This window comes from Bos grunniens, chromosome X, assembly GCF_055505025.1.
Source record: "Bos grunniens cultivar Pamir isolate PY7600 chromosome X, Bosgru_T2T1.0, whole genome shotgun sequence".
Lineage (NCBI taxonomy): Eukaryota > Metazoa > Chordata > Mammalia > Artiodactyla > Bovidae > Bos > Bos grunniens.
This window is the reverse complement of record NC_141194.1, coordinates 86,778,544-86,790,598: the sequence shown is the minus strand read 5'-3', so window position 1 is coordinate 86,790,598 and position 12,055 is coordinate 86,778,544. Positions and strand designations below refer to the sequence as shown.

Below are 12,055 nucleotides of genomic sequence, written 5' to 3'. Positions count from 1 at the left end.
ATAATATTCCATTGAAGAAATAAACCATAATCAATTACCTATTCTCTTCTTGATGGACTTCTGGGTTGTTTCCAGTTTGGAACTATGAAGAAAAAAGATGCTATTAATATTCTTTAACATGTTTTTTGGGGACCTACATACTCATTTCTCTCACACAAAACTTTATGTGATAGAATTACTGAATCATAAAGTAGGTGTACATTTAAGTTTAGTAGATGGTGTCAGTTTTCCAAAGTGGTTTTATACCTTAGAGTCCCACCTGCAATGTATGAATGTCTACGGGTAGTTCCTGGTGGCTTGCCATGATCATATAGTGGTTAGTACTTTGTATTGCGAAGTGTCCATTTGTCTGTATCCTTACCTCATTTGATATTGTCAGTCTTTTTAATTTTAGCAATTTTGGTCAGTATATAGAAGTATCCCAATGAAGTTTAAACTTACATTTTCCTAATGAACAATAATATTAAACACCTTTTCATATACTTATTGGCCATTTGGGTAGCATTTTTATGAAGAGCCTGCTCTAAGTCTTTTTGCTCTTATTTAATGAGTTGTTTGACTTTTTTTTGGTATTGATTCAGAGCAGTTCTTTATATATTCTGGATATGAGTTCTTTGTCAGATACATGTATTACAAATAGATTCTGTCGCAAATTTGCCTTTCACTCTTAATGCTGTTATGTGATGTTAATTTTAATAAAATCCAATTTCTTTTTTTTAAGTCTTCTTGTTGTTTAGTCAGTTAGTTATGTCTGACTCTTTGCAACCCCATGGACTGTAGACAGGCTCCTCTGTCCATGGGATTCTCCAGGCAAGAATACTGGAGTGGATTGCCATTTCCTTCTCCATTTTAAAGTCTAATTTCTTATATTCTTTCATGGTTAGTGCTTTTTGTATCTTATTTAAGAAATATTTGCCTACTCAGGTTTATGGAACTATTCTAATTTTTTCTATAGCTTTCAGTGTTTAAGGTTTGATATTTAAGTTTATAGTCTGTCTTGAATAAAAAGAGTTTTATCATGTGATTAGGGATCAAGGTTAATTTTTTTTCATACAAATGTCCGATTGCCCCACACTGTTTTTTTTATTTTAAAGAAACTGAGTTCTTCTTTACTTCTGATCATCAAAAGACACAATTAAAAAGTGAATAGGGAAGCTACACATTAGGAGAAAATACTTACAAAACATATATCTCATAAATAACTAATGTCTGAGATATATAAAGAACTTCTGCAACTCAATAATAAGACATGCAGTCCATTTTTTTTAAATGAGGAAAACTTGGAGCAGATATTTCACAAAAGAAGATAAGATGAATGTCCAATAAACACATGCAAAAGTGATCAATATGAGAAATGCAAATTAAAACCATAATGAAGTAGCATTACATTTCTGCCCAGAATGGCTATTATTAAAACAATTGGATCAGTATATGTTATATAAGAACCTGGAGCAGCTGGAATTCCCAAATATTGTTGTTTGTTTATAAATCAGAGCATATAACTATTCTCTGACTCAGCAGTTTCACCCCATCTAAGTATTTATCCAAAGATAAATTAAGACTTGTGTCTACAAAAATACCAGTGCAGAGATATTTATAGAAGCATTACTCATAATAGCTAAGTAGACCAGGTTTCCATAAATAGAATAGTGTTCATAATAACTAAAACCTGACAACAACCCAAATGTTCAACAGTACACGAATGGATTTTTAAAATTTTGGTATGTCCATACAATAGAATCCTACCAGTTAACTCTACAAGTATAATATGATGGTAATTATTTTTATTATGAATATATAATAATGCCAGCCTCTGAATAAATCAATATAAAACTTAAAATTATTCTTAAATCATCAAGCAAACACCAGTATGTTTGGGGGTTTTCTTTCTATTCTTTACTGTTTCTATGCTAACATTCTAAATTGTAACTTTGAATTGTAGCTCTCAAAGCAATGCAGTTTTTGTTTATCATTAAATTGAGCTCTTTACTCTAGGAACCCCAGGCCTTCCTGGACCAAAAGGTATTAGTGGTCCTCCTGGGAACCCTGGCCTTCCAGGAGAACCTGGTCCTGTAGGTAAGAATGAAAACTAAGGGTTTGCCATGCTATAAAATTAAGGCTTATTCATTTTTGGAAAGTCAAATCATTTCTGGGAGCTGTGCGCGTTTTCAAGACAAACATGCTGATCATTCACTCCATACTACTTGCTAGATACAAAATGAACAATTCTTAATAAGATTTGCTTAAAATTATTATTATGGGACCTTATTTTTCAGGCTCACTTTTTCCAAGGAGAGTTATTTCAGGTATCCTATAATAGTAGATAGAAGTTCTCATTATTTTAGAATGGCAAAGTGTAGTTTTGCTTGTTTACTGTTCTGAGCAAATCACTCCTTTTGGCCCCCTATGAGGCCTGTAATTCACCCCACTTCCATCCTCCCCACCCCCACACACACCTTGCTTTTTTACATATTCTAAAGGTAGGTTAAATGAGAAAGTGAGTTTGAATACTGAGTGGATGATAAAACAGTTCCTTATTCTCATTATCCTTTATTTCTTTTTCACAAGGTATCATTACTTAAAGAAATGTCCCAGAGACACTCTGTGTCTTTTGGCTAGAATTATTTGAGGCTAAAATCAAAAGAATTGTGAATATAGGAGAAAAAGGAAATTGAGAAGAAAAGTGTAACCTGCTATACCCTGTTCTTTAGGTGGTGGAGGTCGTCCTGGGCCACCAGGGCCTCCAGGTGAAAAAGGCAAACCAGGTCAAGATGGTATTCCTGGACCAGCTGGACAGAAGGGTGAACCAGGTACTATATTTTTTTAATTGTCCTTAATTTTCTAATTTCTTCCTTGTCTACTTTAGCTTTTGCCCTTAAGTACCCATAGTGAAATTCTTCCTTATCCTCTAAGCTACTATACACTTCTCCCTTCCTAATTACCTTCTTCCTGAGAATATTACCTCACATTTACTGAATCAAGTTGCCTCCCTCTTATGAAAAACTCCATAATCTTTTATTGCTCAATTTTCCATGTCAAGAAGCTATCTAGCTTTTTTTTAACTACTCTGGATGACCTTCTTTCACCATGCAATGTATATAATATATATAAACATATATATATATATGATATGTGTATTTAAAAATATACTTAATACTCATCACAAGTAGAATATAAGTTTATATAATTTTTTCATGTTCAAATTGTAGTTCCATGTTGGAAATAACTCTTCTCCATGTTTCGTATGATATACATTGCAACATTTGCTAAAAACCTAAATAATCCAAAAATAATTTCTTCTTATTTCAGTTATTATTATCTGTTTGAAAGTTTTGGGTTTATGTTCTGACAGGTCAACCAGGCTTTGGAATCCCAGGACCCCCTGGACTTCCAGGACTTTCTGGTAAACTTTAATAAAGCATGTTAAATCAGTCAGTAAAAAGATAATATTCTCCAGTACACTTTTTTCATCTCCACATACAACCCCAGACAACTCAAAGCTAGAGTTACATCTTGAAGCATTTATTAATTAGCAACTTAGTATAAGCTATTGTACTATAAAAAATGCACAATTAAGAAAATTAATATACAGATAACTCTTCATTAACCTCATAAATAAATGTTAAGGAAATGATAAAGAAAGCAAAATTGTATGAGGAGTTAGGTTTCAATAAGTTTTTCTTTTTTTCAGTAATTTTTTAAAAGCTCTTTTAGCCAGAAGAAAAATACATTTTTTTTTCCCCATGGAAACCAAAACCAAGATAATATAAGTAAACTGTAGAAATATGTACCAATCATAAAAATGTCTATTGAAAACTCCATTTTAATTTATATCTTGCATCTTGGATGGTATGTGTGCACACACATCTACCTCCCTCATTTGTTTTTACCCTCATTGTAAGCCCCAAGTAGTTAATTAAATGACTAAATGTGTACAGATACGTATTTTTGTGTTCTGAAATGACCATCAGCTATTTATGGAGGATTTTTTCAAACCACACATAGATCACTTAGAAATTCCTGTATTCCTTTTATGAATCCAACATAAAAATTATTACTCTAATGTACAACTGTTATATTGCTCTCCGGCATGTCAGTGGTATAGAAAAGCTGTTGAAAACAGTTTGTCTAGATTGTGATTCTAAATCTTGGATGGAATGGTCATTGGGGACTCACAGCAACCATTGAAGATCCATATCTTCCAATGGTCTCAAAAATTTGTCTCAAAACAGATGGGGGAATACCTGTACACCCATGGCTGATGTTAATGTATGGCAAAACCACCACAATATTGTAAAGTAATTAGCTTCCAATTAAAATAAATAATTTTTAAAAAATATTTTGTGTTAGGAATTTCCTCTAGCTATCTCTAACCTATTCTTGTAAATATTTTATACTTTTGTTTTTTTCTCCTTTTTTTCCTCCTAACTACTGGTCATGTGATCATTGCTCTATCTCCTAACACAAAGGATATCTTTTAGAATGCAAGTTATTATTGTTTCTATATTTCTATACATACTCTAACAAATAGTTCTGATAACAGATAAACCTAATAGAAAAAATGGGTTTTCTGGATGGGTTGGGATTTGGTAGGAGGTAGAAATGACCTTAGTAAATCCTGTTATTTTTTCTAATAAGTGGGAGTAGCTTTAGTCTTACAGGCAAGCCTAATTAGTATTCAGTATCACTTAATATGTTCTATAACATGACTTTGCTTTCATAGGTCAAAAGGGTGATGAAGGATTACCTGGCATTCCAGGAAACCCTGGCCTTCCAGGTCCAAAGGGTGAACCAGGCTTTCATGGTTTCCCTGGTCTGCAGGGTCCCCCAGGCCCTCCTGGTTCTCCAGGTCCAGCTCTGGAAGGCCCTAAAGGCAGCCCTGGACCCCAAGGTCCTCCTGGGAGACCAGGTATGTACATGAGTGGTAGGGGAATGGTCTATTTATTAGTCCATTTTTGCTGGCAGGTTATTCAGTCTTTAGGATGTTAAAATCTGCAATCCAAAGAACTTCTTAAAAAGAAATAGCTTGTTTTATTCCTGGCTCCATCCATTTCCATGGCATCCAATAATTCTTTTCAGTAATGTATTTCATCATTTACTTAAAGTTGAGCTAAAACAAACCAACTTGGAGGAAAAAAAGGAAATAGTGAATTTATTAGTCTTTTTATTAAAATAAAGCTATACTGAGGGGAAAAAAAAACTATACTGATAACCTGACAGCAAAATGCAAGCTGCGTTTTTAATGTGAGCTGCTCAGCATGTTATCACAGAAATCATTTTAGTGATCACCCAATAGATGCTTGTGGTCCATACCAAAAATGTTGCTATGGTTCTGTCATATGATCAGCACATGTCACTAAGCACAATAAAAAAATTTATCTTCTCTAGGAGCTAGGCAATCAAATTTATCTTCAACATCACAGCATGATTAAATTGAATAGTGATCTCTTCATACCAGCTTCATGTCTATACCTCATTTGTCTTGTGTTAACTGCTCTAATAGTCTCAGTTTTGCATCCAATGTTCACTTTTCCTTTTGTGTTTGTGCTGTTTCATTTCATTTTACTAAGTTTGGAAATGCTCATTTTCATTCTGGATTAATGTCGCTGAGCCCAATCGCTGAAGATAGATTATTAACAGATACTTGAGACTTAATATTCAGTTTTTTAATTTCTAATTATTGAAAATTTGGCCCTCATTGATTTTTTTAAAGTAAGATAAATGTAAAATTAAAGAAACAAAAAAATTGCCTTTTTATCCTTTGAAGGTCTGACTCATTTTTATAATGTATTTAAAAGTGCAAATTTCCATAAACTCTGAAGTGATTGCAGTCAGTTTTAATAAGATATTCTGTAAAAACATGAATCAATGGCATCACATACTTTGTTCAGAAGATCATTTTCAAAACCAGATTTTATCTGATCTGACTATTTATAGAAGGTATAATTTATAAAGTTTTCCTTTGCTTTACTATTGAAGAAAATCAGTGAAGCTCTCAGCTATGTTAATTATCTGGCATGTAATGTAAAGCATTGACACGAATATCTTGCTTGGTTATGCATGTAATAATTCAAATAAACCAAACTATTCTCCTTTTTAGTATTTTAATCAGCACTGTGGCTATTTATTATCAGTAATGGAGTTCAATGTTAAAAATTATTTTGAAATATGTCAACATAAAGGCATCATTCATAAAAGTTTTTTTAAATTACCATTTCTAAAAGAAATAATAACAAAAGTAGTCAGAAGAAGAACACACATCTGATGAGTATTTGTAACCTTTCAACATGTTCATAAACTACAAATTAAAATGGAATTTTAAACCCAGTTGCTCTTAGAATTGATTGTTGTCTGCACTTATAGTAATGATTATTATAAGAATGATTTTTGGCTTTTCAAAATATGTCACATGTGCTGTTTTTATTTTAATGTTGATGTGAAGTGGCAATAATTTGGTTTATATACAGATGCATGAATATAAACTTGCAGGGTATTCTTTTATTGAATTAAAGTTTAACTTGAAAAAAATTAGTGTAATGCTTTAGTTTCTTGATATTTCTAACAATTTTGATATTTTTCCTTTTTGTTAATGATGACATTGGGCCTTGGTGAACTTTGATCCCTATCCAGGTCCTACAGGTTAGCTCCTTAACTCCAAAGTAGTATCTGCATGAAATATGAAACTTTTTCTTTTATTTATATATATATATTTATATGTATGTGTATATTATTTATATACACATGTGTATGTGTATATATAGGTATATATACACATGTGTCTAATGTTTTCAAGTATTTGAATATATTTTAAGAGCATATATGCCAATTCAGTTCTTACATGTTGGTCTATCTCTGAAAGTTGTTAGGAATTTGTACAGTCCAGTTTTTCTGTCTATTGGAATAACTCAAAATAACCTACTTAGAAAAACTGATTTATCATTTTAAAATTTATATATTTATGTTTTTTTTAGTTGGAAATTTATAGTATTCAAAACTATATTATATACTATTTTACATTTTCTGTGTTTTTCCTATTTTTGCTTCATATCTGCTAATATTATTGAAATTAAACTATTCTTCAAAAAGATATTTTTAAAGAATAATATATATTATCAGATCCTGCAAATATGCAATTCTTGATGAACCATACCTCTTGTAACTTTTCAAACCATCCCACCTTCACATTTTTGTTTGTCACAAAGTTCTAAATTCTGCTACTATATAAATGAACTAATAGGCTCAGAGTTAAAAATAAATTTAGTGTAACCAGCAAAGATTAGAAACCTCTTAATCTTATTTTCATCCTATACATATAAACAGTACACACCTAGAAATAGTTACCAAGAGCTGCCCATTAGAAAATTGCTGATTAATATTAAAAGATTTTCACCTAATCAGAAGTAAAAAGAATCACAAATATCTGAATGTGTTTATTATTCAAGATAAAGAGCCCTTTTCACATTTCTGAGGAGCAGCTAAAAGGGGAAAAAGTATAATCCTGAGTTCTAGCTACTGGGAATGGCAGGAAATTTTCTCTTCTTCTTATTTTAAAATTTATACTTTTTCAAGATGCTTTTTAGGAAGCAGTCTATCTCTATCTGAATTGATTCCTTGATTTATTACTACCCCACAAACCCATTATTTCATATAACTATATATTATCACTCCAGAAGGACCTAAGTTTTACATTAGTCAAACAGATATTCACTAGATACCAGCTAATGGTAGTAAGACAGGTTTTATTCAAGACTATTGCATTAGGGGAAAGACTATTGCAACAGGAAAGAGAGACTGAGCTCAGGTCGGAGTACAACGAGGTCAAATGGGGATTTTATTCAACTAGTAAAGGATCTTCCCTGGTGGCTCAGACGGTAAAGCATCTGCCTACAATGAGGGAGACCTGGGTTCGATCCCTGGGATGGGAAGATTCCCTGGAGAAGGAAATGGCAAACCACTCCAGAACTCTTGCCTGGAAAACCCCATGGACAGAGAAGCCTGGTAGGCTACAGTCCATGAGGTCGCAAAGAGTCGGACACGACTGAGCAACTTCACATTCAGAGTAAAGGACTCAGTGGATGAAAAATTACTAAAAAGAGATATCAAGGGTAAACAGATTCTTGCTAAACTGGCCTATTAGAGTTCTCACCAAAGGTAGTCTAAGGGCTATCAGGGTCCTTGAGGTCTTGCCAAAGTCTTGCTAGAGTCTTGCTAAAGGCAGTCTAAGGACTTAGACATTAAGGATGAGGAATAAGGAACGTGATCAGATATCGGGGGCGGGGGCAGGGGCAACTCACCCTAAACTGACTTAGCAAGATTCTTGCTAAAAGTGGACTCAACAGACCAAGGACAGGGCCCAAGGAGTAAGGCCTAATTGAGAAGAGGGCTCAGAGGACTCTGTCTGAAGTTTAGTCACAGATAAGAAAACTAAGGCCCAAAGAAGTGAATAAGCTTGCTCAAGGTCATATTGTTAGTTACTGGCATAGCAGGGAATCTGACTTGGGGTTCCCCAGTACTTAGTTAAGTATCTGTTCTACTAGTAAAATATATCATCTTTCCACACAGACAGCTACATATCTTGATGCTTATGATCTGGCCTCTTACTCTAGTTATAAATATGATAAGTGATTGAACAAAGCTGCTTCTGCCATTTTAGGAGACTTTTAGCACAGCAGACTGGGCCTTGCCTTTGCTTTTTTGTTTTCTGTTAACTCTTAAGTCTCCATCAACCCCTACTGTTTCTTGTGTTTTCCTAAATGGATGTCATCAAAAAGATTAAGACAAATGCATGCTATTTAACTATTGCCAAGATAAAGAGAAGACTAAGGTATACTTTGAAGTAATTTTGAGTCCCCCCCTGTCTGACTTGCATAGAAGTTGCTGCCTTGATCACTTCCAGACTTTACTGTCAGCCACAAGATTGTTTTATTCCAAGGCTCTAGAATATATTCAGAGAAAAAAAAAAGGAAAGTAGCCATATTAGTTTAAAACTGATTTGACAACTTATTTACAAGATGTACTCTAAATTACAGTTATTGGAACCCGGTATCTGTAGTATTCTCTTCTTTGCAGCAATTGGAGACTGCAACCCTAAGTGGAAACTGGATTTAAAATTTACCAATCAATTCATTAGCTTATCTTTAATTATTACTACTCATGTATAAGAGATTTTTTGTTTTATTTGGTTTTTCAGTTAAACTTTGTTAGGTCATTTGAGAAATAATTAATTTAGAAACTCGTGTACAAAATTGACTTGGCATATAACTCATTAAAATGTTACCTTTTAGAAATTAAAGTCTTAGAAGTTTTGCTATGATATGATCTGAAGTTTTCCTTGTTACTTAGACTGAAATATCATATATTTCAATGAGATATTTTTCTAAGAGTTCTTATTTTGGTCCTTCTATAGCAAACACATATATAAAATGTCTTTACTCAAACTGAATTATCTTAAGTAGAAATTCTAATTTATCTAGCTAATAGTGTTGCCAGACTCTGCTCAAAGTGTCGTCTTGAGTCAGTTTGCTGTATGTGATTTAGAAACCATTTAAACAAACAGAAGCTGATTTTTTTGCTTCCTGGATTTCAAATTGTCAAATGCTTTAAGAGTCTTATTACTTGGTATAGTAATGTTTTATATTTATATGACACACCATCATTTATATCACGCTCCGTGAAGGCAGAGTTTGGGTCTAGCTAATCTCTGTGTTCCCTGTGTCATCTTGCACATGGCAGGTCAACATTTTAAAAAATATATTTCATCTTTAAAACAACTCTGAAGGACATTAGGGTAGACAACACTATTCCCATTGTGTGGGTGAGAAAACAAGCTCAGAGAGATTGAATTGCCCAGAATCTCATAGATATAAGTAAGTAGTAGAGCCAAGAATAAATCCTCGGTCTTCTAATTTCTAGGATTCAGTATGCTAGTACAATTTATTCTCTCTGCAAACCTCAACCTATAAATCATAGCAAGACTTGTAAGAAAAGGAAATTGGGTTTATAGTCAATTAACATTAACCAGGAGTTGTCCTGTTTGTAAGCTTTTTATCTTTTTAATGATCCTTCTTTTTATAGTTAATAGTCTAATTTAATATGTACACTGAATAATATAAAGTAGATGTGATATTTTCTGTAGTTTGGGGTGGGATATTGCATGCCAAAATATTTTTGAAGGGCCCCTTCAGTGATGGTCTTCACATCTTTGGAAAATTCTACTCTTAGTTTTCAAGTTCAATGGTGAGCAAACATATATTGGTTTTTCTCTTTGAGTATATTACAAGTAATAATGGAAGAGAAGAAAGCTTCTTGATGGATTATTTTTAAAAATCACGATCTGTCTTCATGGAATGATTTTCAAAGAAGACAAACAGAAGTACAGTTGGTAATGGCCATTGTATATTTGTGTTTTAATTTCTCTGTTAGGTCATCTGTGATCTTTGTATATTTGCCTGGTAAGGTCTTCAACCGTAGCTCCTTGGAGCAGTCTGCCTCTACCAAGAAATTTGCACCTTGTGTTTTTGCTAAAGAATGGCAGAGGCCAAGATAAACTTTTACCCAAAAGTTTTACCCAAAGGAGTAGAAGGCTATCAGTGAAGTGGTACTCCCTTTCCAACTTTCATATTTTGAGGTTCTAACTTTTGGAAAGCCATTGTAGCATTTCATTTGAGTTAATGAAAACTAGCAGCTTATTTCATAGAATAAGCTCTATTTTAAAATATTTGGCTCTCTATACTCCTGTATGGTTCTGTTTGCATACTGATTACGCTGTAGGTGTAAGAAATGCTGGCAAAGAGAATTATTGTTTAACTTGTGCTATAATGTGAACCACTTCTAACTCATAATCTTATTTTGTACTGTGTGATGTCTGATACTGCTAACATCGATCTTTGGGCTTTGGTGAACTCTGATCTTCCCAGGTTTTCAAGGTTAGACTGGTCAATTTTTTTTTTTAATGCTTTGTATGTGTGACAAGAGAAATGCACTTTTTTTTGCTATAATTCAGAAGTCATTGAAGAGTGCTGTTATCCTCAAATAACTACGTGCTCTGGTATTTAACATTTTGGTGAAGGTAATGTGACTTGTTTATAATCAAGTTTGAAATAACATTAGGTCTTTGTGCTTTCAATTTTTTATAATAGGTAATTCATACATAGAAACATGTTGAATTTTAAATGGAAATACACTTATTTTTATATTTAAGACGCATTATTTAGGCAGGCATCTGACCCATTTGTAACCTTTGTGTGTTGATTTTATTTTCTTGAATTTTTTTTGCCTGAGATTGATCAGAGCTGTGCTTTCATGGCTATTTTCAATAATGAAAGAGGGTAACTTTCAAGTATTGTTATAAATAAAACTTACATGCCCCTTGTGTTATTAGCAAATCAGTAATTTAAATTTGAGAGACACTAGAACAATAGGTCTGAATCAATAACATGTAAATTTACCCAAATTTCCTTTTAATTGCAAACAGAACAATGCCTAAAACATACCTACTTTTTTTTTTTTCAAAATGATAAGTGTTCTGATTACTTTTCAGATTGGGGAGAGAAGAATAAAATGTTCCTTTTTTTTCTCCTCTTAATCTTACCCTAGTCACTGGTAGATTGATTCACAGATAGTTTACTTTTCTCTTAATAATCTGATTTGCTACCTGATTTCTAGTCTAAATTACACATTATGGAAGAAGGTAACAATTTTTGTCCAAAAACCCTACCTAGGGGTTTGAACTCAATAATTGTTTTTATTTGTTTAAATTCAAAATACCCAACCCTTTCTTTATGATTGGGAAGGGAATTTCTGAGAGTGTCTATCTGGTTGCTGGGCTAGGGTGACTGTATGATTTAAACTGTTTAAAGATAAATGATTGTTGTACTGTTGTGAACCTGCTTCCTCTTTCTCAAGTGACAGTATTATATTATGAAATCACATAGAAATAGCTGAAAGATTAAAAACAGGTTCATATTTTTAAATATGTTCTTACCTTCAGTTTTACTAGTAATGAAGATAATAATTGTTTAAAAATTCTTATATAATTCTTACTATGTGCCAGGCA

The 12,055-nt window shown here is 32.9% G+C and overlaps 1 protein-coding gene across 3 annotated transcripts in view; it reads left to right on the top strand.

The window, feature by feature from the left end:
* Positions 1-12,055, top strand: part of COL4A5 (collagen type IV alpha 5 chain) — a 253,719-nt gene that overhangs the window by 223,684 nt on the left and 17,980 nt on the right. For 2 of the 3 annotated variants that reach the window (XM_086386653.1, XM_086386654.1), the window contains 4 exons: positions 1,996-2,076; positions 2,712-2,810; positions 3,353-3,403; positions 4,724-4,909. In XM_086386653.1, the coding sequence (XP_086242779.1) occupies positions 1,996-2,076; positions 2,712-2,810; positions 3,353-3,403; positions 4,724-4,909 (417 nt within the window). Of the gene's footprint in view, positions 1-1,995; positions 2,077-2,711; positions 2,811-3,352; positions 3,404-4,723; positions 4,910-6,630; positions 6,793-12,055 lie in introns of those variants that run through there. The other variant, XM_086386655.1, reaches the window with a different exon arrangement.